Source organism: Pseudophryne corroboree, chromosome 2 (genome assembly GCF_028390025.1).
Source record: "Pseudophryne corroboree isolate aPseCor3 chromosome 2, aPseCor3.hap2, whole genome shotgun sequence".
Lineage (NCBI taxonomy): Eukaryota > Metazoa > Chordata > Amphibia > Anura > Myobatrachidae > Pseudophryne > Pseudophryne corroboree.
The window spans coordinates 89,032,121-89,059,801 of NC_086445.1; the positions used below are offsets into that span (position 1 = coordinate 89,032,121).

General features: G+C 47.5%; 1 protein-coding gene across 2 annotated transcripts in view; it reads left to right on the top strand.

Annotated features, from left to right (window-relative positions):
* CNTN5 (contactin 5) overlaps positions 1 to 27,681 on the top strand; it is a 2,165,994-nt gene that overhangs the window by 1,952,350 nt on the left and 185,963 nt on the right. For both annotated transcript variants that reach the window (XM_063951497.1, XM_063951498.1), the window contains one exon: positions 1,457 to 1,615. In XM_063951497.1, the coding sequence (XP_063807567.1) occupies positions 1,457 to 1,615 (159 nt within the window). The remainder of the gene's footprint in view (positions 1 to 1,456; positions 1,616 to 27,681) is intronic.

Genomic DNA, 27,681 nt, shown 5'->3' on the forward strand with positions numbered 1-27,681 from the left:
TAAAAAAACAATTCACTAGAGCCAAAGCATAAGTAAGAACTGTAATGGGAGCCATATTTTATCAGGAAAAATTCATATAAAGATAGATTCTCACAAGAATGAATCTTTGACAACTGACAATGTGTTACATTTTAAGCAAAGCTGACACAGACTGGGATTTATGAGCACTTTCTACTTTTTAATACACACAGGACTGCTGTGATTTGATATGGCAGGTTTCTGGGTAACAGGAAACCAATCTTAGGTGTACCCCTGCTTGAGGGCACAAAAAGAGCAGAACAGTGAATCTAAACAAGACATGTACCTTAGTGATCTGTCACCTCGTGTTACTTACTGGTACAAACAGATGTCTAATACTGCTTTTAGATCAAAATGGCAGGTTGCACCAGGGATTTTGTAGCCATTCCAACACACAAGCGACCCGCTTCAGACTGTCAGCAGGACCTGTCGGTGACGCCACTGGTCACATGTGCAGTACTGGCGCTAGGAGATGCTTATGCAGTAAACGGTTATCGGGTCACATCGACCTGGCTTACCCGTTTACACTGCACTACGACCCGGGTTTTTTCCAGGAGAACCCTGTAAACTAGCCGGGTTGGATTCCCAGGCTACTGGACCCGGATTGAGCCATTTCCACTGACTGAAATCCCAGGTTCACGTGCAATAACCCAGGATTTTCTTGCCAACGCAAAAAGGGGTATAAGTAACCACATATTTAGCATGGACCTGGGGTAAAAGAGTACATCTCTGAGCCCCAGAGCAAAATTTGGGTAGGGATCAAGTCATACCACTCTAGTAATTCAACTCCAGGGTTGTGGCGGCCACACCCCCTGTTGTTCTACTACTTGTGTTGACCTAATAGAATGAGAAGTCCTGTCCCCAATTTGGTGGATTGTTGATAAATACATTTGTCCTGATGCTGAGTTTGCACACCACCATGGCCAACATGCAAAGCATAACAAAATCTATTCAATTATAATCATGTAGCTATTGTGGTTTACAATATTCTTAATTCCATATTGCATACTGTATTACTGAATTAAAAAAGCACATACAGTGTAGATAGATAGACAGATAACCACTGGGGGGTAAATTTACTAAGATGGGAGTTCTATTTAAGATGGGATGTTGCCCATAGCAACCAATCAGATTCTACTTCTCATATATCTAGCACCTTCTAGAAGATAAAACTTGGAATCTGATTGGTTGCTATGGGCAACATCCCATCTTAAATAGAACTCCCATCTTAGTAAATTTACCCCTGGGTTTCTTCTGCGACACTTCTTCATTGAAAACTATAGACAATGTTGTTATATTTATTTTTCAAAAACTTTGTATCTTTAATACTGGACAGTATGTTCCTGACATATTGAGAACAAATGACACTAACGGTATTTCCCTTCCTATGTAGATTTAAGTGTCACATTCAACATCCAACACGATTTTTGTCTTTCAGGTCCACCTGGCCCCCCCGGGGTGGTAATCGTGGAGGAAATTACAGAGAGCACAGCCACTCTGTCCTGGAGTCCCGGAGCTGACAATCACAGCCCCATCATCTATTACAATTTACAAGCCCGCAGTCCTTTTTCATTAGGCTGGCAGACTGTGAAAACAGGTAGGCTTAATTCCCTGCTTAAAAGGACAGTGGGTTGCAGAGAGTAACAAAACTAGAAGACAATGGCTGTATTAACAGAAAGTTTCACTTGTGGGTGAAGCCTCGATTTTGTGTCAAGCAAATTTAAAGGGGTTTATATGGAGAGTTAAGACCAATGAATATATACTGGTAAACAATATATTGCTCATATATATATATATATATATATATATATAGATATATAGATAGATATATAGATAGATATATATTTTTTTTTTAAACAGACTATTTAAAACAAACATCCAGCGGCACTCGGAGTCTTTTCAATTTCTAAAAAAGTGTAATAGAAATCACAGCATATTTCTCCAACGTGTCAAGGTGAAATATTCACCTTGACAAAGGGGCGTGACAGCCCCGAAACGTTGGAGAACTATGCTGTGATTTCTACTACACTTTTTTGAAATTGAAAAGACTCCGAGTGCCGCTGGATGTTTGTTTTAAATATCCTGCTTATTTCTGACCAGAGGGCACCGAAGCAGCGATTTCTATATGTGGGCGTGCCGGTTTCTTCATTTTATATATATATATATATACAGTATGTGTGCAGTACACACTGTGCTCTGCGGCCTGTACCATATATACAGTATGTGTGCATGTGTACTGTATATATACTGTCTGCAGCCTGTGCCGTATATACAGTATGTGTGCATGTATGTATGTATATATTATACTAGGTGCTTCATCGCGCCCTACGGGCGCTCTTCACACCGTTGCAAGAGACTACGCCCCCTTAACCCTTGCATGCCTTTCAGGGGTTCAATATTTGTATTATATGGAGTATTACCTGCATTCCTTTGTTAGTGGTTAAATATTGCACAATGAAAGGGCGTGCGATGGTGAAGGAGACGCAGCCCCTTGCAACGGCCTGAACAGCACCTGCAGGGCATGATGTACAGAATGCAGCAGGTGCGGGGGGGGGACTGGATGGGGGAGGATGTCTGTAGATGCTGCGGGTGGAGGGGGGGCGTACCGGGGGTGGGGTAGGGGGTCCGGAAGTGCAGTGAGTGGGGGAGGGGCAGGTGCGGGTGGTGCGACGGATCGGGAAGGGGGTCCGGAGGTGCTGCAGGTGGTGGAGGGGCGGGTGCAGGGGTGACGTGGGTGGGGGAAGGGTGGGGGAGGGGGGGACCGTGGATTGAGGAGGGTGTCTGCAGATGCTGCGGGTGGAGGGGGGGCAGGTGTGGGGGGAGACATATATGGGTGGTGGATGGTGGAGGGGGTCTGGAGGTGCTGTGTGTGGTGGAGGGGCGGTGGAGTGGGAGCTGCGGGTGGTGTAGGGTGTTTGGGGCACAGCGTATGGGGGAGGGGTGCCGCATATGGTGGAGGGGAAGGTGCGGAGGTGTGGTGCATTGGGGAGGGGGTCTGGAGGCGCTGCGGGTACTGTACCTGCCAAAAAGGTAGTTGGAGGGTATGCAGTAACAGGGCCAGGACAGGGGTGACGGGGTCAGAACAGGGGTGACGGGGTCAGAACAGGGGTGATGGGGCAAGGACAGGGGTGACGGGGCAAGGACAGGGGTGACGGGGCAAGGACAGGGGTGACCGGGCCAGGACAGGGGCGACGGGGCCAGGACAGAAATGACAGGGACAGGGTAGGGTCGGAAGGACCAGGATAGGGTTGACAGGGCCAGGATAAGGGTGACAGGGCCAGGATAAGGGTGACAGGGTGACAGGGCCAGGCCAGGGGTGACAGGGCCAGGCCAGGGGTGACAGGGACATGACAGAACACAGGGCACGGGAGAGATTGGTATTAGGGACAGAACAGTGGTGACAGACAGATGTGTCTTACCGGAGTCACTGCTGCTGGCTGCTGCTGTTCCACTCCAACCTGTTGGTATCTGCTGCTGGTGGAGACTTGGCATGGCTGACTCTCTCAGGCTGGAGTCCTGCTTCCTCTCCCCGTCAGCATCCCTCCCCCCGACTCCTCAGTCACACACCGCGGACCTCGCGCGGCTGCCGGGCACACTGTGGTAAGGGGAGACTGGGAGTGACTGGTTAGCCCCCAGGAGACGCTGCGGCTGGAGGGAGAAGGAGGTCATAGCATGCACGCGGCGTGGACTCGCGACTGCCGGGTACTGTGGTAAGGGTGACTGGTTAGCCCCCAGGAGACGCTGCGGCTGGAGGGAGGAGGGGTCGGAGCCTGCAAGCAGCGCGGACTTCTGCAGCGCTGCCCACCGGCTAAAGTGTGAGAAGGAGCTGGGCGCACCTCACTGTGGGCGGCAGCGCTGCAGCTAGTGGTGGGGTTGCCGGGGCTGGAGATAACAGAGGCACTATGGAACCTGCACAGTGGCAGGTGCCCCACAAAACTGCAGCTAAGAAGCGTGGAGTGTGCCAGAAAGTGACGCTCCTCTGCGCCAGAGAGCCCCTGCTGAGTATGCTGATGTGGGGGGTCAAGCACACAGTGAGCCGGTGCCCGTCTGTCTGTACGGCATACCCCCTCACACAGCCCCATACCTCCCAACTGTCCCGATTTTCGCGGTACAGTCCCATTTTTTTGGGTCTGTCCCGCTGTCCCACCTGCTGGGCGCAGTGTCCCGCGGTGGTGGTGGTGGTGGGGGGGGCCAGTTGGGAAGCTCAGGAGGAGAGGGGGCATCAGGGGGTACGGATTAAGGGGGGGGCCCGGCAGCAGAGCCGGATTAAGGGGTGGGGGCCCAGGGGGTACATACCCCGGGCCCCACAGTTTTAGGGGGCTGGAGTAGCTCTGTCCCAGCTCTGAAGCTCCCCCGTCCTACCAGCAACAGCAGCAGCATTGTGCTACAGTCAGCACACGCTGCTGCGTGTTGGCAGGTCTGTGGTGTTGCAGGGAGGCAGCAGCCTCTCTGCTTTCTTCTGCCTGTGCGGATGTGTAGGGGGGAGTGACTACCCCCTCTGGATTTACCCCTAGCTGAGGGGCCAAAATCCCATTTAAAAAATAAAGAAATAAATCCCGTAATTTGCATAAGAGGGCGTGGTCATGAGTCCCGTGATTAGGCCACGCCCCTGAACCCACAGCAGGCACAGCAATGAGATAGGGTCCCCTGTCTCAAGTGCCCTGGGCCCCCCAGACTTATAATTCGCCCCTGGGGGCATGCCAGCAGCTCCCTGACGGAAACGGGGGGCATGCCCCCTCACTGACGGAAACGGGGGTGTGGCTCGCGATCGCTGGTCCTCCCGCGAAGCCACGCCCCCTTTTGTTGGCCACACTCCCTTTATGCCGCACGCGTGTCCCTCCTTCTGCCTGAAGAAAGCTGGGAGGTATGCACCCCTGCCTGTGCCATGCCCATACCATCTGCTTCTGCTCCTAGTCTCCTATAGATTTGCCCAGATCTGTGACTCATTTGACTAACTCCGCCCAGTGTTGTGACTCCATCCAGCGTTAGCAAATGAGGCACAAAGTCACAGATCTGGGCTAATATATAGGAGATTTTATATATATATATATATATATATATAGATTTAAAGCCGCACTCACATACTCCATGAAAAGCTTCCACTGGGGTGTCATCCAAGGAGTCCCAAATAGGGGTGTCCAAATATAGAGAAGAGTGAAGGAGCAGTCACCAGATTTCAAATGCACAGTCACTTTATTTAATACTTGCTAAATCCCAAATGTTTTCGATCTAGTTGATCTTCATCAGGGGTCACAGCAGAGCAGCAGCACAATAGAGCAATGCGTCCATCACCATACAAGTGATCACTTGTGAGCACTGTGCTGTGACCCCTGATGAAGATCAACTAGATCGAAAACGTTTGGGATTTAGCAAGTATTAAATAAAGTGACTGTGCATTTGAAATCTGGTGAGTGCTCCTTCACTCTTCTCTCTCTCTCTCTCTCTCTATATATATATATATATATATATATTTATTGATATATATTGATATATATATATATATATTGATATATATATAGATATATACTAGCTGGAGTACCCGACGTTACCCGGGATTTTAAGAATGTTTGTTTACAAAAATGAATTTAAATATTAAACACACAGTATAAATAACATAGTATAAAAAAAGCATATAAAATGTTATACACATCAATAAAATGAAAATCCAGTGTGCTGCTGGGGGACCATGCTACTTCCACTATATAACTCTCAGGGGTATATTTACTAAGCTCCCGCTTTTGACCGAGATGGTGTTTTTTCTTCAAAGTGTCATCTCGGGAATTTACTAAACTTAAATCTCTGCAGTGATGAGGGCATTCGTATTTTTTTGGAAGTCAAAGAATAAAAATACGAATGAATACAACATCGGTCAAATACGACTGTTTTTTGATACAACTCGGTAATTTACTAAAAAGTGTATTTCACAAACACTGCCGGCAATAGCCAAACACTGCCGTGAAAAAATACAAATCGTAAAAAAAAGCAGTTTTAAAACAGACCTGCTTTTTTTTACCGTGTTCTGATAGGCATGCACGGATCCGTGATAGAAAGTGTTAAATTTTGAGAGAAAAAATGCGTGGGGTCCCCCCTCCTAAGCAAAACCAGCCTCGGGCTCTTTGAGCCGGTCCTGGTTGAAAAAATATGGGGGGGAAAATGACAGGGGTTCCCCCATATTTAATCAAACAGCACCGGGCTCTGCGCCTGGTCCTGGTTCAAAAAATACGGGGGACAAAAAGCGTAGGGGTCCCCCGTATTTTTTAAACCAGCACAGGGCTCCACTAGCCAGGTACATAATGGCACTGGCATTACATACCCAACTAGTCACCCATGGCCAGGGTACCCTGGAGGAGTGGGAGCCCCTTAAATCAAGGGGTCCCCCCCCTTCAGCCACCCAAGGGCCAGGGGTGAAGCCCGAGGCTGTCCCCCCCATCCAAGGGCAGCGGTTGACCAAAAGTAACCTCACCGCTGACCGCAAAGTTCCCACCATTGGATACAATGGAGCGCATAGGTGCCGTGTGCTGCCTCACAGACACTACAGGAGCACACAGACAATCAGGAGAGTGCCACGACGTGGCGCTCCCTAATTGGCTGAAGGGACCCTCTTTGACAGGAGTCAGGGGGGGTCCTGGCAGTCAGGGAAAGGGGTCCCATGTGTAAACATGGGGCCCCTTTCAGTGCGTGGTCGGGTTTCCGTTTTTTTTATTTTTTTATGCTGGTACTTGTGGTTCTCCAAGTACCAGCTTGCGTGGGAGGCTTGCTGGGATTTGTAGTACTGCTACTAAAAACAATATTCTATTTTTTTCACAAGGCTATCAGCCCCCCATCCGCTGCCCTTGGATGGGGGGGGACAGCCTCGGGCTTCACCCCACCCCTGGCCCTTGGGTGGCTGGAGGGGGGGACCCCTTGATTTAAGGGGTTCCCACTCCTCCAGGGTACCCCGGCCAGGGGTGACTAGTTGGGTATGTAATGCCAGGGCCGCCGAGACCACAATAAAAGTGTTCCCCGGCTGTGGCATTATGTACCTGTCTAGTGGAGCCCGGTGCTGGTTTAAAAAATATGGGGGACCCCTACGCTTTTGGTCCCCTGTATTTTTTGAACCAGGACCAGGCACAGAGCTAGGTGCTGGTTGATTAAATATGGGGGAACCCCTGTCATTTTTCCCCCATATTTTTTCTACCAGGACCGGCTCAAAGAGCCCGAGGCTGGTTTTGCTTAGGAGGGGGGACCCCACGCATTTTTTTTTTTTACTTTTAACTATTTTTTATTTTTTAAAAGATGCACAATGAAACCCTACATGGATCTCACAGATCCGGCCTAGTTTCATTGTTTTAATGTCGGCAGTGTTTTACTATTCACTCTCTTAAAACACTGCCAAAAAATACGAATGACATCGACATCGGAAAACACGAAAATGTAAAATACGGCAGCTTAGTAAATAAGGCGTAATAAATTCAAAAAGTTGCATATTCACACATTCAATGTCATTCGTGATGAATCTCACTCCAAATCGGTACAAATACGAATTTTTGTAAATTTACCCCTCAGTGTGTGGGTTCGTGCTAGCTCCATTCTCCTCCTCACATCATGTCACTGCCCCTGTCCTATGCAGCCCTGTCATCACTGACATATCATGCATGTCCTGATATACTGTGCTGCTGGCCTATCCCTAGGGGTGCTAGGGGTGTCTTACCCACACAGTGTTTGTTCCCAGAGTGTAAGTAATATGTGTAGCAAGGTTGGGGTAAATTGGTCCAGGCATTCCAGAGTTATGCTGCCTGCTAAAAAAAACTCTGTGCTGCTGCCTCAACCCTAGGGGTGTCTTACCCCACAGTGTTTGTTCCCAGCTTGTAAGTCATATGTGTAGCAAGTTTGTTGTAAATTGGCCTAGGCATTCTGGAGTTATTCTGTCTCCTGAAATTCTCTGTGCTGCTGTCCCACCCCTAGGGGTGGTAGGGGTGTATAACCCCCACAGAGTTTGTACCCAGATTGTAAGTCAGATGTGTACCAAGTTTGGTGTAAATTGCTGCTGGCCTTCTACAGTAATGCTGTCTGCTGACGTACTCTGTGCTGCTGTCCCACTCCTAGGGGTGCTAGGGGTATCTGACCCCCACATTGTTTGTTTCCCAAGTGTAAGTGATATGTGTACCCAGTTTGTTGTAAATTGGTCTAGCCATTCAGGAGTTATGCTGTCTCCTTAAATACTTTGTGCCGCTGTCCCACCCCTAGGGGTGGTAGGGGTGTTTTTGAGATTGTAAGTCAAATGTGTACCAAGTTTGGTGTAAATTGCTCCAGGCCTTCCTCAGTTATGCTGTCTGCTGACATACTCTGTGCTGCTGTCCCAGCCCTAGGGGTGCTAGCGGTGTTTGACCCCCACATTGTTCTTTTCCCTAGTGTAAGTCATATGTGTACCCAGTTTGTTGTAAATTGGTCTAGCCATTCGTGATTTATGCTGTCTCCTGAAATACTCTGTGCCACTGTGCCACTCCCTAGGGGTGCTAGGGTTGTTTAACCCCCACATAGTTTGTTCCCAGATTGTAAGTGAGATGTGTACCAAGTTTGGGGTAAATTGCTCCAGGCCCTCCAAAGTTTTGCTGTCTCCTGAAATACTCTGTGCTGCTACCCCTCCCCGAGGGGTGATAGGAGTGTTTAACCCCCACAGAATGTGTTCCAAGATTTGAAGTCAGATGTGTACCAAGTTTGGTGTAAATTGCTCCAGGCCTTCCGCAGTTTTGCTGGCTCCTGACATACTCTGTGCTGCTGTCCCACCTCGGGGTGTCTGACCCCCATAGTGTTTGTTTCCAGAGTGTAAGTCATATGTGTACCAAGTTTGGTGTAAATTGCTGCAGGCATTTCCAGAGTTATGCTGTCTGCTGAAATACTCAGTGCTGCTGCCTCACCCCTAAGGGTGCTAGGGGTGTCTTCCTCCCACAGTGTTTGTTGGCAGATTGGAAAGCATATGTGTACCAATTTTTGAGTACATGGGTCCAGCAATTCCGGAGTTATGCTGTCTCCTGATATACTCTGTGCTGCTGTCTGCCCCCCTAGGGGTGCTAGGGATTTCAAATTGCTTTAGTTGCGTCCAGCATGTTTTAATACACTTGTATGTAAAATTTCCCGATCTTCGCTTGTAAACTGTGGATTTGTAAAGAAAAACAGACAGAAGGACAGAATGACAGATTTTCATTTTTATATAGTATATATATATATATATATATATATATATAATCAGGGCCGGTTCAAGGGCGCTCTGCGCCCCGGGCAGGGAAAGGGGTGTGGCCTAATACAGGGGGCATGGTCAGTTACGCCCCCTGTACATTGCTAGCGCCGCTTGAGTGCTGAGCGGTGCGCGATGACGTCATCGCGCACCGCACAGCAAAAGGTCCTCTCCACGAAGGGAAACTAGACGCTATGCGTCTAGTTCCCTTCGTGGAGAGGACCTTTGCTGTGCGGTGCGCGATGACGTCATCGCGCACCGCTCAGCAAAGTTACTCTCCACGAAGGGAAACTAGATGCATAGCGTCTAGTTCCCTTCACAGGAGGCGGACGGGGACGGCAGCGGGCAGCGGAGGCGGACGGGGGACACAGCGGGCAGCAGTGGCGGATCTTGCCACGGTGCGGCGCCCTCCGGATGGCGCCAGCGCCTTCCGGAAGGCGGCGCCCCGGGCAAAAGTCCTGCTTGCCCGTGGCAAGATCCGCTACTGTATATAATCTCTGTAATAATCAGCAGCACTCCATACTAAATAGTACAAGTGGATTAGGCCGGTGCCCTCTGTATGGCATCCCCAGCAGGGATGTCTCCAAACATAACCCACAGTCGGCGGCACTCACGGCTCCCTCAGCAGGGAATAAAACGAGACCAAGTCACGTAGGAAGTCAACGTTTCAATGTTATAAATAAAACATTTTCATCTGATAAGAGAGTGCTGCTTATCTTTAAAAATGGAGAGTACATTGACTCTCCATTTTTAAAGATAAGCAGCACTCTCTTATCCGATATTTAATTATTTATTGCTTGTAATTGTATGTAATTTACCTATTTATTTATTTTTAGCTATCTTTTACCTGGTATTATTTAACAGTATATATCCTCCGGCTTTTAACCCACCCTGATATTAATTTTTTAGATTGTATAAATACATTTATTGTTATTTTATACGTATCCAGCAAGTCCATTTTATTAGACACTGTTGGTCGCTGAAACCCTTATCCCCCCTTCTACATACATACATATATATATATATATATATATATATACTGTTCTCTACGGCCTGCACCCCTACAATGGCATGGTGTAAGAAGTCAGAGCCCCAAGATCTTTATTTCAATCCGTTGCATTCCTTTTTCTATGTCTCCCGGATTCCCACAGGAAAAGGGGGCGCACCATAGTGCTTATATCATTTTTAATTTCATGAAAAAATGAGAACACTATCTCCCACATTATTCTTGTTACATTCGTACCAGAATGGTGGAAATTATAAGCATACAGTATCACCATCATGTTTGGCCGGGCAGCTGCAGGAAGTCCTCAGTGTACTGTGAGCAGCATCCAACAATGGGGGTCATTCTGAACAGTTCGCACGCAGCGGTTGTTCGCTGCAGTGCGATGGGTCAGAACTGCGCATGCATGGCGTGCGCAATGCGCACGCGTGCCATTGCCCGGCGACAGACATCGCCGGGCAACGGAGCGCCTAGCGTGAAGAAGATACGCAGCGCTGGACGGAAAGAAGATTGACAGCGGAGAGGCGGTCCGGGGCGGATACTCACCGTTGGAGGCCGTTTTCAGGGAGTGGTAAGAAGAACGCAGGCGTGTCCAGGCGAACGGAGGGCGGATGTCTGACGTCAGGACCGGGACATTCATCGCTGGATCCATCGCACTGGGTAAGTAGGTGCAGGGCTGGTCTTGTTTTGCAGGAAAATTTTTAAGCATAGCAGGGCTGCACAAGCAATCGCAGCCCTGCTATGCTAAAATACACTCCCCCATAGCCGCATATATTTTCCTCCATTCTGCCGGCTGCGATGGGTGTACTATGTCACAAGGGGTGGTCTTCTGTTTGCCGGCGGTCGGGCTCCCGGCGCTCAGTATACCGGCGCCGGGAGCCCGACAGCCGGCATACCGACACTTATTTTCCCTCGTGGGGGTCCACGACCCCCATAGAGGGAGAATAAAATAGTGTGGCGCGCGTAGCACGCCACCGTGCCCGTAGCGTGGCGAGCGCAGCGAGCCCGCAAGGGGCTCATTTGCGCTCGCCAAGCTGTCGGTAAGCCGGCGGTCGGGCTCCCGGCGCCGGGATGCTGGTCGCCGGGAGCCCGACCGCCGGCCAGCCGTAGTGAACCCGTCACAAGCTACGCCCCATATGCATTTCGTCATCAGTCTTTGCCAGTGATCCCACTATATATATATATATATATATATATTTAATATACTACACCTAGATAAATCATAATCTAATTAGTTGCTAGGGGAGACACCAACACTTTTCATTTTTAAATGTCTTGTACACTTGTCCCTAAAAAGGATCAGTATGATTTGCCGATGGACGGGATGCCGGTTGGTAGAATAACGACAGTGGCATTCCGTTCATCAGAATCCCAACAGCCCCCTAAACCTCCTCTGCCCCCTACCCTAACCCTCCCTTGTAAGTGCCTAACCCTAACCCTCCCCGCTTTGTGCCTAACCCTAACCTTCTCTTCCCCGCTGCCTAAACCTAACCCTCCCCGCTTGATGCCTATCCCTAACCCCAGTGTCAGACTGGGGCATGTAGGGCCCACCGGGGGAATGCAGTGGTAGGGGCCCATGTTCAGGGGTGTGGCCAGTCTGCACAGGAGGTGTGTCCTGCAACCTCATTGGTTTGACTAACCATTAGAAAGTGCAACGTCTTGGCCCCTTCATAAATATATACAGTACATTCATCTGCTGCATGCATGATAATGTACCAGATTAATAACAGCAATGCACTGTACAAAATACACCATAGTCCAGTATAAGGTAACGTGTATAATGTATAATTCAGGTGCACAGACTGGAACCTGATCCTTGGAGCAGGAGGTGGGGGCCCCAGGCAGTGGGGCCCACCGGTGATTTCCCCTGTACCCCTATGGGCCAGTCCAAGCCTGCCTAACCCTTCCTCCCTGGTCCCTAACTCTAACCTTCCCAGCCCTGCAGCCTAACCCCCCTTCTTCTGCCTAAACCTAACACCCCCCTGCGCAGCAGGACGCCAGCGCGTCCCGCTGTCTGGACGATCTGGATGCTGGCTGCCGATAATGTGACGCCTGCATCCCATGCGGTGTCGGTATCTCGACGCAAGCATTGCTTCCTAGTTAGGGATCCTGGCGTTGGTATATCGACTGCCAGGATCCCATCTGATGGGAAGCTAACTGCTCCCCCCCAAAAAAATCAGTGTATACTATACGTGTATGTCTGCAAACAATGAGTCATTGTAGAGGAGACTACACTCCAGGTTCTGTAACTCGTTACACAGTCTATTCTTTCACCTACAGTATGTGGTTTCTTGTATGGGGGTTTTTTTCTGACAAAAGCATCTTCTTCCATTCCTAAATTACTTTTGCCATGAGTGCCCACCGCAATTACAAATAAATAATAGCCTACAGTGCATTAAGAAAACCAGTAACATGCCCTTGTTTTCCACAGGGCATATTTCCAATTAGTTATGTGAAACTTTAGTTCATGTCGCCACTACGGTGATGTAAAAAGCTCTCATTTGAATCGCTGTGTGAATTTTAGTATTCTTGCATAAAAAAAACACATTACTGTTTTATTTTTTTAGAACAACTAAGAAAAAAACGACAAAAAATATTTTTGTTTGTATTTTTACAATAACGTTATGCCCATTTTTGTAAAATCAATATTACTTTTATAAGACTTTTCTTTTTTTCTTTGTTTCTTTTTTCTTCTTCTCATAGTTCCATAGTTCAGATTTTAGCTTTTACAATAGAAGTAGAAGAGAAAAGGCTTTTTTTCCCCCAATTCATCTTCGATTGTCATCTTGTGGCTAACTTAATGAGAATGAATTGCTCAAGCAAGGCTTACTACCAGTGCCCAGGAGAAAATTAATTGCATAACCTCCATACAGTATCTCTAGCTACCAATTCTTCCCGGTCTTTGATAGGATACAATAGCAGACGGTTAACAAGAATCCCCCGTAGGGATACAGAGGGATGTATCTGGCCTGGCTATCTTATTTCTTTTTAAGAAGTACATTGGCAGCTTATTCAGTATTATATGTGAAATTGTCATTATCATAAAGATATCAAATTATATGATAAGCAAATTAAGCTGCTTACAGAATCTGCAGCTATACTGTAGAGACACGAAGCCTGAAGACCATATCTAATTTGCAGTCACACTTTATTATATAGAAGCCGGTTGCATTTAATAGGTTGGTGCATGTTTAACAATGACATCTATCTCAAGCCTTCATGGATTTCTCCTTTCATCGTTTAAGATGAGGGGCATGGAAAACTTGATCTGTCTGTAGAAACCCGAAGTATATGTAGGTCAGGTCATATTAATAGAAAACTTTGAAATAGAAGCTGGGAGCGCCAGGGCCTACTCTACAAGGATCTATTAAAATGATTCCCCTTGACAGTTTGTTTAGGAAATCATTACCAGATGTTACACCAGGCTCGTAAAAATAGTTTTGTAAAGTGAAGTGACAGGTATTAACAAGGAGGCGGCCATTTTGTCATGAGAAAAGTGGTACTGCATTGTGTATTAACTAGAAGGCAGCCATTTTGTCTTGACTCTGCATTATGTCATACTGTGCTAAAGCCTCTCTTTTGCAACTCATCTCTGGTGTTTTGACCACACTTTAGAATATATTGTCGGTTTGTATGGGAAATCTGGGGCTCAGCAGCCACACTGCTTGATAATTTATGGTGTATCATTGGGATTCCATTTCAAGATTATATAGAGACCAGTGGCGGTTTCACAGGTAGTTACTGCGGTGCAGTTCAAAATTCAAATAGGGGAGCCAAACCAACTGCCACCCCAAATGCTGCCAAACATCGCCACCCAGGACTCGCTGGCAGTTGGTGTGTCCCCCCTATTTGAATTTTAGAATGCGGCGCTGCAGCCCTGCCTCTGGAGTCACTACTGATCAAGACTTCTGCAGATGGTGTTAGCTGCTTTTACCTATGTTGAAAGCCAGGTCAGAGATAGATCTTCTGATCCCTAGGCTAGTGCTCCGCCCTTCCCTATTTTCAATTATTTTTCTATGCACAACAGCTGGGTATGAACCAGAACAGTATCTTGTGGGGTACGCTGTCCCAGCTGGGGATTCCTGGTAAATTGCCCCAAAAGCTTCATTTATTATAGCAGTGGTAAGAGATTTTATTTAACATGGCAAAATTGTATTATTTAATAATTACAGTATGCCCTGAAGATGTAAGAAATCACCTCATCATTCCATGGGGCATATTTACTATCCACCAGTTTGTCAAAGCTGACGATCATTGGCTGTTTGCACTGATGGTTTTAAAATGTCAGTATTTATTAAGGATTGGCTATGCTGTACCAACAGTCATAGGGTCATATGTACTAAACCTTGAAAAGTGATACATTTCACAGTGATAAAGTGCCAGCCAATCAGCTCATTACTGTCATTTTTTAAACCCAGCCTGTAACGTTGCAGTTAGGAGCTGATTGGCTGGTAGATTATCACTGTGAAATGTATCACGTTTCAAGGCTTAGAACATCTCCACCTTATTCATCATGTAAACATAAGAAAGTTGATATGGTCATAACTTTGCCATTGAACATGTTGCTATTCAGCCTGTAGACCGTAATGAAATGTCATATAAATTGACATATCCCTGGTAGCATAGCGGTGACTTATCGTCTCTTGGAGGCTGCAGAGGCATCTTCCAGGTCCTGGTGGTCATGACTTCTGGGTCAGACTCCTGATCCTCTGGCAATCCGGTAAGTATTTCTCCGCTAACCCTAATCCCTACACTGAACCCTAAACTTCCACCTACTTCCTAACCTTAATCTCCTCCACAGGCTAACCCTAACTTCCCCCTTTAGCCTAACCCTTCCCCCCGCAGCCTAACCCTAACGATTGCACCTGTCCACATTCTGGCTATTACGGCATGTTGGCTGACGACATTGTGATGGTGACATTATTGTTGTTGATCTTTTGAATACATCAACGTTATCTCCCATGTACAGTAACTTAAGCAAAAATCTCACTGTCACTGACCTAGGTTGGGGGTGTTGTGAACTCGGGGGTTCTCCCGATGGTAGAGGAGAGGAACCACAGTTGGGTCGGAACAGGGATGGCTTGATATAGGTCTTCCTCATACAGGACTCTGACAGTAAAGCTTGGTGAAAATATTAAAGAACTTTATTGCAGGAAGGGAGCAACACAATGTCACATAGCAGAGAAGGAACGTATGGGGGAATGTCCAGGCTTATAGGAGAACTTGTAAGCAATGTTAAAGATTCCAGGAAAAGAAGTACTTGTGAGTGTTGGTACAAGATAATAGTGACTGAAGAACTTGTGAGTGATGTTTTTAAAGATACTGATGATTTGAAGAACTGGTGAACGGTGGTTAAAGACTCTGATGATTTGAAACACTTGTGAGCGGTGGTTAAAGACACTGATGATTTGTATGAGTTGAGAACGGTGACTAAAGATACTGATGATTTATAGAACTTGAGAGCGGTGGTTAAAGACACTGATGATTTGTATGACTTGAGAGCGGTGATTAAAGACACTGTAGAACTTGAGAACGGTGGTTAAAGACACTGATGATTTGTATGACTTGAGAGCGGTGGTTAAAGACACTGGTAACTTGCAAAACTTGGGAGCGGTGGTTAAAGACACTGGTAACTTGCAAAACTTGGGAGCGGTGGTTAAAGACACTGATGACTTGTAGAATTTGAGAACGGTGTTTAAAGACACTGATGACTTGTAGAACTTGAGAGCGGTGTTTAAAGACACTGATGACTTGTAGAACTTGAGAGCGGCGTTTGCCCGCAGCCCACGCTGACTCCAAGAAGCACTGGTGACCGGATTGCAGAGGAACACACCAGCCGCTGTATATGCTGGAACTGTGCAGCAACTGGCACCTGGAAGTGCCGGAGACACTGGGGTACGACTGCAGAGAAATTCGCCGGGATCACGAGCACTGGCATCCACTTCAGGGGAAAAGACGATACTCAGGCGCCGAGGCTCTGCCCGGCGTCTGCCTTTGAATCTCCCGCCTCCGCTGGATTGGCGGAACAGTCTGATGACGTCACCCGCTCCCCGCCCACGTGATGCCGGGTGTCATGGCGGCGCCCCTGCCCCGGGGAGCCGCCGAGAGCCGCGCCAGCCAGACGCCGGAGCCCGTGGACCATCGAAGGCGGAGGCCGCAACACAGACCAGCAGGCACGCAGGGGTAAGCGCGGTGAACGCCGCCTATGGCGTGTGACAGTACCCCCTCCTCCAGGAGTGGCCCCCGGACACTTTCCAGGTTTTGTTGGATGTCTGGAATGGAAAATCCGCACCAGTCGGGGAGCCGTAACTTCAGTAGCCTTGACCCAGCTCCTCTCCTCGGGGCCAAAACCTTTCCACTCCACCAAATACTGTAGATTCTTGTGAAGATAACGAGAGTTAAGAATAGCTTTGATTTTGAAGTCCGTTCCAGCTTCAGACTCTGTAGAGGTTGGCCTCGGGGACTTTAAATGGAACCGGTTTAAACAAGGGGGCGAAGGAGAGAGACATGAAAGGAGTTTGGTATCCGGAGGTGGGAAGGCAATCCCAATTTGCAGACAACCGGGTTCAGGACTTGTAACACGGGGTAAGGACCAATAAACTTTGGGGCGAATTTCATAGTGGGCACCCTTAACCGGAGGTTGTGGGGGGAAAGTCATACCCTGTCACCAACCTTGTATTGGGGAGCTGCTCGTCGCTTCCTATCCGCAAAGAATTTATAGCGGCCGGAGACTCTCTTGAGATTAGCATGAACTCGACTCCAAATTTGGCTGAAGTGCTGAAGAGTAGAGGCTGCAGCAGGAACATCCTCCGGAGGACAAATGGGTAATTCAGGAACTTGAGGATGGAACCCATAATTAATGAAAAATGGGGACTCACCAGTCGAAGAGTGGTACAGATGATTATGGGCAAACTCGGCCCATGGCAACAGTTCCACCCAATCATCTTGCGAGGGAGAAAGATAAACACGGAGAAAAGTCTCTAAATCTTGATTGACGCATCCAGTTTGCCCATTGGTTTGTGGATGGTAAGCGGATGAAAACTTGAGTTTTATTTGTAAGGCCGTACAGAGAGCTCTCCAGAATCTTGCAGTGAATTGTACCCCCCCGGTCAGAGACGATTTCCTGAGGTAAGCCGTGCAGGCGGAAATGTTCTCGGATAAATAACAAAGCCAACTTGGGAGCTGATGGTAACCCGGTCAAAGGTACAAAATGTGCCATCTTAGAGAAACGGTCGATAATTACCCAGACAGTATTGTGACCCTTGGAGAGGGGCAATTCGGTGACAAAGTCCATAGAGATATGGGTCCAAGGCCTCTGAGGAATGGACAGTGGATGCAACAACCCCGCAGGAGGCAAACAAATAATTTTGTGCTGAGCACACTGAGGACATGAGTTGACATAATATTGAATATCCTTCTTCATAGTGTCCCACCAGTAAGACCTTCGTAGAAACTCCCACATCTTTTGAACTCCAGGATGACCGGAAAACTTGGAAATATGAGCCCACTGCAACAACCTTGGTCGAAATTTAGCTGGCACATACATTCTCCCAGGAGGAGGACCCAGAGCGGTGGGAGCCGCTGACATAGAAACTGGACTGAGAATCAAAGCCTTCTCAACGGAATTCTCCTCATCCGAAGCTGTTAAGGAACGGGATAAAGCATCAGCCTTGGTGTTAAAAGTCCCACCCCGGTACTTAATAACAAACGAAAACCGAGTAAAGAAGAGCGCCCATCTAGCTTGACGGGGATTCAAGCACTGGGCCGTCTTGAGGTACAGCAAATTCTTATGATCAGTGAAAATTGTAATTAGGTGTTTAGCACCTTCCAAAAGATATCTCCATTCCTCCAAGGCAGATTTTATTGCCAAAAGCTCTTTGTCTCCAATGGTGTAATTATGTTCCGCAGGAGAGAATTTGCGAGAATGGAAACCACATGGATGTAACTTCCCATCTGGAGCGTACTGCGAAAGCACGGCACCTATGTCTACCGTGGAAGCATCAACCTCCAAAAAGAATGGTTTTGAAAAATTTGGTTGTTGAAGAACTGGAGCGGACATAAAGGCTGCCTTTAACTGAGCGAACGCTGCTACAGCTTCGGAGGACCAATGACTTGGGTCGGAACCCTTCTTGGTTAGGGCAGTAATAGGTACCACGATGGTAGAGAATCCCTTTATGAATTTCCGGTAGTAATTTGCAAAACCCAGAAATCGTTGTACCGCTTTCAAGGAAAGAGGCTGTGTCCAGTCCCGGATGGCAGTGAGTTTCTCTGGATCCATACGAAGCTCCGTGCCCAAAATGATGTAACCAAGAAATGGAATAGAAGGAACCTCAAAAGTACATTTGTAAATCTTGCCATAAAGATGATTCTCTCGCAATCAAAGAAGTACCTCTTTGACCTGTATTCTGTGCTCTGTGAGATTTTTAGAAAATATCAGAATGTAATCCAAATATACCACAACACTTAGGTATAGCATATCCCGAAAGACTTCGTTAATGAATCCCTGGAAGACGGCAGGGGCGTTGCTGAAGCCAAACGGCATTACCAGATACTCGTAATGCCTGTCCCTGGTATTGAAGGCCGTCTTCCATTTGTCCCCCTGTCGGATACATATCAAATTATAAGCTCCCCTTAAATCAAGTTTGGTAAAAACTCGGGCTCCGCGAACTCTATCAAAAAGCTCCGTAATGAGCGGCAAAGGATACTTATTCTTAATGGTGACATCATTTAGACCACGATAGTCAATACATGGTCTCAGCCCTCCGTCCTTCTTCTTCACAAAAAAGAAACCCACCCCCGCCGGGGAGGTAGAGGAGCGGATGAATCCTTTCTGCAGATTAGACTTGATATAGTCCGACATAGCTTGGGTCTCGGGCAATGATAAGGGATAAGTTCGACCCCGAGGTGGCATTTTCCCCGGAATGAGCTCAATGGGGCAGTCCCAGGGTCTATGCGGTGGTAACTGATCGGCCGCTTGCTCCGAGAACACATCAGAAAACTCCCGATAGGCCTCCGGAATGAGCCCTTCATCTGACTTGGAAGATACACGGAGCGGATAGACAGGGGTGAGACAATTTGAATGACAAAAAGAACTCCAAGATGTTATTTGTGTCGAACTCCAGTCGACGTGAGGGTTGTGAAGTTTAAGCCAAGGAAGGCCAAGAACCAGATCGTGGGGCATCTCCCGAATCACTAGGAACTCCAGGTGTTCTTGATGCAGAGCTCCCACTTGCAGTTTGATTGGTACTGTACAACTTGAAATCAGACCGTTAGAAATTTGGGTACCATTGATAGCAGTCAACGTAATAGGTCGTTCGACCGACCGTAGCTGAAGACCCAGATCCTGAACACAGGAAAGGGAAATAAAATTCCCTGCAGCCCCTGAGTCCAGCAGAGCCTTAACGGGTTTGGCTATTGACTCAGAGAACAGAGACACGGAGAGTAAACAGTCCACTGGCGGAGAAGGTTTAGAAGAAACCCCTAGCTCGACTCCTCCGGAACAAGCTAGGACTGCCCGTTTCCCGGGCGAGACTTGCAAAACTTGAGAAAGTGATCCGCGGCTCCACAGTAGAGGCAGAGTCTACCCTCACGACGACGCTGACGTTCTTCTGGGGACAGCCGAGATCGATTAATCTGCATGGACCGACTACGTTCGCCACCTCGTTCCTGCATGCGAAGATCCACCTTTACACAGAGCGAGGTCAACTGTTCTAAAGAATCCGACAAATCTCTAGTGACCAACTCGTCCTTTAGACGATCGGAGAGTACGTTCCAAAAGGCAGCCCGAAGGGCATCATTATTCCAGCGCAGTTCTGAGGCTATGGTCTGAAAATTAATCACATACTGTCCCACTGAACGAGAGCCTTGTCGGACACGAAGCAAGTCTGCAGAGGCAGCGGTCGTCCTGCCAGGCTCATCAAAGATCCTCCGGAATGACGTAATGAAATTGGTGTAACTAGAAACCAATGGATCAGATCGCTCCCATAACGGAGACACCCAATCCAACGCTGAACCCTCGAGCAAAGAAATAATGTATGCCACCTTGGACCGATCAGTAGGGAAGTTATGTGAAAGAAGTTCAAAATGTACCTCGCACTGATTGAGAAAACAACGGCAATTGTTTGGATTCCAATTATAGCGAGAAGGATTAGGGAGCAGAAGGCGTGACCTGGTTCCAGAGGAGGATGGAACATTACTAGAGACAACCAATGGAGCGGGTGGGTACTGGAGCTGGGGCCGGTACTACTGAAGCCAGAGAAGTCTAAATTTGATCCAGCCGGCCAGATAATTCCTGGAGATAATGCATCACCTGGCCCTGTGCTGCTTCCTGACTTTGTACTCGAGAAATCAAGTCCTGGATGGTACTTGCCTCTGGGCTCCGATCTCCCGGGTCCATGAGGCCTGAGTATACTGTCACTGACCTAGGTTGGGGGTGTTGTGAACTCGGGGGTTCTCCCGATGGTAGAGGAGAGGAACCACAGTTGGGTCGGAACAGGGATGGCTTGATATAGGTCTTCCTCATACAGGACTCTGACAGTAAAGCTTGGTGAAAATATTAAAGAACTTTATTGCAGGAAGGGAGCAACACAACGTCACATAGAAGAGAAGGAACGTATGGGGGAATGTCCAGGCTTATAGGAGAACTTGTAAGCAATGTTAAAGATTCCAGGAAAAGAAGTACTTGTGAGTGTTGGTACAAGATAATAGTGACTGAAGAACTTGTGAGTGATGTTTTTAAAGATACTGATGATTTGAAGAACTGGTGAACGGTGGTTAAAGACTCTGATGATTTGAAACACTTGTGAGCGGTGGTTAAAGACACTGATGATTTGTATGAGTTGAGAGCGGTGACTAAAGATACTGATGATTTATAGAACTTGAGAGCGGTGGTTAAAGACACTGATGATTTGTATGACTTCAGAGCGGTGATTAAAGACACCGTAGAACTTGAGGACGGTGGTTAAAGACACTGATGATTTGTATGACTTGAGAGCGGTGGTTAAAGACACTGGTAACTTGCAAAACTTGGGAGCGGTGGTTAAAGACACTGGTAACTTGCAAAACTTGGGAGCGGTGGTTAAAGACACTGATGACTTGTAGAACTTGAGAGCGGCGTTTAGCCCGCAGCCCACGCTGACTCCAAGAAGCACTGGTGACCGTATTGCAGAGGAACACACCAGCCGCTGTATAGGCTGGAACTGTGCAGCAACTGGCACCTGGAAGTGCCGGAGACACTGGGGTACGACTGCAGAGAGATTCACCGGGAACAAGAGCACTGGCATCCACTTCAGGGGAAAAGACGATACTCAGGCGCCGAGGCTCTGCCCGGCGTCTGCCTTTGAATCTCCTGCCTCCGCTAGATTGGCGGAACAGTCTGATGAGGTCACCCGCTCCCCGCCCACGTGATGCCGGGTGTCATGGCGGCGCCCCTGCCCCGGGGAACCGCCGGGAGCCGCGCCAGCCAGACGCCGGAGCCCGTGGACCATCGAAGGCAGAGGCCGCAACACAGACCAGCAGGCACGCAGGGGTAAGCGCGGTGAACGCCTCCTATGGCGTGTGACACTCTCTCGGCAACATTTAAGTCTTATTCATGCTTACGTCACTTTTTTTGGAATAACGCCCAGGGCTAGTCTTGCAAATCCTTAATTATTTATAGTCACTGTTACCTAACTAAGAGCCAACGCAATGAAACTATTTTTATAAGAGCCGGAATTGGAAATGACAAGTAACTGGATGACTGTAATATACAGCAATCATATCACATTTTCTAAACCTAAATGCACCGAAAATACAAATGAGAGTCAAAATCAAAGCACATTCCGTTGCGATCTGAGAGGTGACTTTGGCTTCCAGACTTGTTCACATATTATATTTTTGTGTAAGTAAGCAAATTGCAATACATATTTTTTCCAAGGCTGTGAAATATCTGTTGCTATGCTGGCTGCTCAATGTTTACAGTGAAGGGTAAAGTTCTTGGACTCTAGAATACTTTTATAGCTACCTGAAGCAGTAAATTGCCTATGTATCAACACTTTCAAAATTGGATCACAAGCCCAAGTGCCTCCAGACATCAGGCTCTTAAAGAAAAGGAATAATGTTAGGTTCACGGAACCCAAAAGGCTTTTTAGAAATAACAAAATAGGAAAATGACTGCAGTGCTCCCTCACTTTTATTGCTGAAAGTAATATAATCTGTCTGAAATGTAATAACATTTTGTATAAAACAAAAAGTATTAAAAGCACCTCGCTACTTGTCCCTGCTAAGCTTTAGTCAGCTGTTTACGGGTTTTTATATTAAAGGCATATTTTAGAGGTTGGAAATATTTGTTTTGTGGATGCAATTGTAATTTGGTTGCTCATACTTTTTGGAAGGCCTGAAAGTAATACAGTTTTATGGCTGAAGTCGCTGAAACTTCCATTCAATTTAAGTCAGACCTGCCACTTACACGTTAAACCCACATTATGTGAACAAACATTATAGGGCTGATTCGCTGTTGCCTGCAAATTGGCCGCATATGAGGATGCATTGCGTACTAGAAAAGAAATGCATATTTGTTTCACCTATGATCAGAACCCATGCATCTATGCAGCCGCACCATCCCTAGGCCTGAATCAGAGGTGGACACAAATGTCCCCCCAGATGCGCCTTTGTGCGCAACAGCTGTGCAAAAGTATGCAAAGGCTGCAGGAGTTGTCTTGTGCAAAAGAACGCCCACTGCTGGCTTCCACAGATCCGATGGCCGCGTCCTTGGTCAAATTCTAGACAGATAACATAACCACCTCTACTTTCCAATAATCCAATCGGATGTGGTGATCTGACGGATGGTCAGGGGCGGAACTGTGGGGGGCAGTGGAGTCGGCTGCCGCTGGGCTCCTGACCTCAAGAGGGCACTTCTCCTCCACTGTTTCCCGCTGCCTGACGATCGCGCGCTGCTACTTTTTTAAAAATGATTCTTACAGACGGAGGAGCTGTGTCAGTGACATGGAAGCTGCCTCCTGTATATACAGAGAGCTGGCACTGGCTGCAGGAGCTGTGTCAGTGACACGGAAGCTGCCTCCTGTATACACAGTGAGCTGGCACTGGCTGCAGAAGCTGTGTCAGTGACACGGAAGCTGCCTCCTGTATATAGAGAGCTGGCACTGGCTGCAGCTAGGGGGAGCTCCCGAGTGCAGCTCCTCCCTGGCCCTTCCAGTTAAGCAAGCCAGCCGAGTGAAGCTCTCTGGTCCTCCGTCAGGCTGATGATAGCCTAAGGTAGGCACTGGCCTCAAGCTGCACTGTGGTGGGGAAGGTGTAGTTGGTGGTGCTGGGGGGGCTTTGATAAATGTTGGAAGCACTGTGTTTTGTGTGCATGTTTTAAGTGAGGTGTGTGTGTTTTTAAGGAAAGTTGTAAGTTCAAGTAAAAGATGCATGTGTGTGTGTAAGTGAGAGGCATGTGTGTGTGTAAGTGAGAGGCATGTGTGAGAGGCATGTGTGTGTGTAAGTGAGAGGCATGTGTAAGTGAGAGGCGTGTGTGTGTGTGTGTGTGTGTGTGTGTGTGTGTGTGTGTGTGTAAGTGAGAGGCATGTGTGTAAATGAGAGGCGTGTGTGTGTGTGTAAGTGAGAGGCATGTGTGTAAATGAGAGGCGTGTGTGTGTGTAAGTGAGAGGCATGTGTGTGAGAGGCATGTGTGTAAGTGAGAGGCATGTGTGTATGTGTGTGTAAGTGAGAGGCATGTGTAAGTGAGAGGCGTGTGTGTGTGTGTGTGTGTGTGTGTGTGTGTGTGTGTGTGTGTGTAAGTGAGAGGCATGTGTGTAAATGAGAGGCGTGTGTGTGTAAGTGAGAGGCATGTGTGAGAGGCATGTGTGTAAGTGAGAGGCATGTGTGTATGTGTGTGTAAGTGAGAGGCGTGTGTGTAAGTGAGGTGTGTGTGTATAAGTGAGAGGCGTGTGTGAGAGGCATGCGTGTGTGTGAGAGGCATGTGTGTGTGTGTGTGAGGCACTTGTGTGTGAGGCATGTGTGTGTAACTGAGAGGCATGTGTGTGAGAGGCAAGGATTAAAGGAGGCATTTGAGCATTTCTACAGGACTATGGAGGTCATTCTGACCCATTCGCACGCAGTGGTTTCTCGCTGCGGTGCGAAAGGGGGCGGATTGTGCATGAGCGTGGCGGACGCTGTGTGCGTGCGCGACGTTGCCCGGCGACAGAGGTCGCCGGGTTACGTTGCGCCTACCGACAGAAGCGGTCGCAGAGACGACCGCTAAGAAGATTGACAGGCAGAAGGCGTGGCTGGGCGGATCCGGACCATTGGAGACCGTTTTCGTGGAGTGGTGAGTAAAAAGCAGGCATGACCAGGACAACGGAGGGCAGAGGTGTGACATCAAAGCCAGGCCCATCATCGCTGGATCCATCGCACAGGGTAAGTATGTCCAGGGCTAGTCATGGTTTGCTTGAATTTTTTTTAGCTGAGCAGGGCTGCACAAGCGATCACAGCCAGGGGCGGATTGGGAACAAAAATCGGCCCTGGAAAAATTTGTACTAGTGGCCCCACATGGGCAGCACCAGAGGTGTATGGTCTAGCCATGGCAGCAGCACCCTCCCCCCAAGACTTTCCAGATAGTGGGCATGTCCAGCATCAAGGGGGAAGTTAAAAGGAAATAAAATTAAATATTAGGAGCACATTATATGATACACCTTCAGAATTTAGGAAACTATATCATTCTTTAGAAAGATATATTTTCTTGCTTATTACACCAACCATATCCCAATCACTATACACTCAATCTTATATGTCAGCCAAGCAGGCAGACAGAGCATACACTAGATCATCTGCAATCACAGGCTAAGTGGCAAAGTCATTTTCATATATGCAAATTATTTTGCATCTTATTCATTATGGCTATAAAAAGGACTACATGTCCTCAAACAAAACAGGCCCCACGGGTGCGTCGGCCCACCGGGAATCTTCCCTGTGAACCCTATGGCCAATCCGCCTCTGATCGCAGCCCTGCTAAGCTAAAATACACTCCCCCATAGGCGTCGACTATTGATCGTAGCAGCAGCTAAAGTTGCTGGCTGCGATCAACTCGGATTGACCACCTATGTACAGAGCACACACCTGGTCTGGGTACACACTACCTTACAAATATATGGAGGGGTGTCCATTTCTGAATGTGTGTGTGTGTGAGGCGCGTGTGTGTGTGTGTGTGTGTGTGTTTGGCGTGTGTGTGTGTGTGTGTGTGTGTGAGGCATGTGTGTGTGTGTGTGTGTGTGTGTGTGTGTGTGTGTAAGTGAGAGGCATGTGCGTGTTTAAGTGAAAGCGGCGTGTGTGTTTTTAAGTGAAGGAGGCATGTGTGTGTGTGTGTGTGTGTGTGTGTGTGTGTGTGTGTGTGAGTGAAAGAGGCATGTGTGAGTGAAAGAGGCGTGTGTGAGAGGCATGTGTGTATTTTTAAGTGAAAGAGGCATGTGTGTGTTTAAGTGAAAGGCTTTTGTGTGTTAAAGTGAAAGCGGCGTGTGTGTATGTTTAAGTGAAAGAGGCGTGTGTGTGCTTTTAAGTGAATGAGGTGTTTGTGTGTTTTTTATATATATCGGCACACCGCTGCGCCAAAGCATCTCCATCGAGACCTGCTGGCGGGTGAGGGAGCACTGTAGGTGTACTATAAAGGTATGCTGGTATCTGTTTTTATTGTAATGACCGACTTGGAGTGCGTCCACTTTTTATGTGTATCTATATTACTATTGGGAAAGGTACCTGAGCACGCTACTACTGTTCACCCAGAATGCCGGATAGTTACATATGGTATGTGTGTGTGTATATGTAGGGGGGCACCAACATTTATCATGCCTCCGGGCGACTGGGCAGAACTTACGCCACTACGAATGGTATAGTAGAGGAGACTGGTAAAACAGTGATCGCAAACAAGAGAACGCAATTACAAACAATATGCACAAATGCATTGCAATGCAACCATAACACATGACATGAACTAAGGGGTCTATTCATGAAGCTGTGAAAATAGTGGAAAAGTAAGCCTGTGGAGAAGTTGCCCATGGCAACCAATCAGCTGCTGCGTACAATTGTATAGTATGCAAATTATAAATGTTACATCAGTGCTGATTGGTTGCCATGGGCACCTTCTCCACTGGCTCAATTCTGCACACTTTTCACTGCTTCATGAATAGACCCCTAAATAACATACTAGGCTGAATACACACAAACAACTAACAGCAGTGTAAAATAATACAGCTGGCATACATAACTGACTGTAGCTGACCAGTGAAAAGTGGAGAAGTGGGCTAGTGGTGAAGTTGCCCATGGCAACCAATCAGCTGCTCTGTATAATTTTATAGTATACACTAAAATGCTGATTGGTTGCCATGGTCGACTTCTCCACTGGCTCACTTCTCCACTCTTTTCACTGCTTAGTACATCTCTCCCAGAATCTGTTACCATCGATGCTATGCTGAAGGGAGGATATATCCATGTCCATCTCTAGCTGAGACCATGTAGGAAACTAAAATGGAGACTGGATAAGACTTACCCAGAATGCACTGAGAAGCTTACTAATGTGGCCTGTGAGGTTCACAATTAAGCTACTTCTGGAAAACATCAAAACATACTGTGCATACAGTATGTATGTGTGTGGCGCCTGTGCATGGAAAAAAATTGCAGATGCATACCCTCCAACATTTTACACACAAAAATCGGTACAAATTAGAAAAAGGGGCGTGACCATGGGTAAAGGGGGCGTGGTTACGCCCATTTTCCTATACTTTCAATGGAAGTTTGGAGAGCCAAAAATAGGTACAGACCATAAAAAAAAGGTACTGTACCTATTAAAAAGGTATAGTTGGAGGGTATGCAGATGTAGCCTCTTTGCGCTCAGCTCTGAACAAGGGCCTATCATACTTTAACGCTATCCTGGAAATTCCGGGAGACTCCCCAATTTGGCGGAGCATATCCAAGCCCAGGGAAAGTTGACAATTCTCCCTCTTCCTGGTGCTTTATGGGAAAAGTGGGCGGGCAAGGGGCCTGATGACGTGATACACTGTGAGTCACATCATTACAGCCTTGTCCCCAGCAGCGTTTTACTCCAAATCATGGCACAACATAATTGAGCTGAGCCCGTGATGATGTCATTTTCTGTGGTATGCCCCCAACCTGCCTACATGGACCTCCCTCTCCCAAGAGGGACTTGCCAGTGTCGGCAGTTATGGGTTCTTTATATAAAGATCACATCATAGTGCAATTAACTACAACATTAGGGCTGCTGCATTTATTTACTTAAACATTTACATTTTCTCCTGATATACAGCTGAGGTTTGATTTATCCACCACTCCATTTAAATGTCATTATTTGGTCAAAATAAACAAAAGACTGAAATTGATCATTGGTAGTGTAGAAGAGGGTTGGCTAATGGGTGGGTTCTGCGTCAGTGGACTTGAGTGCCCTAAAGCATGGATGTCTAAT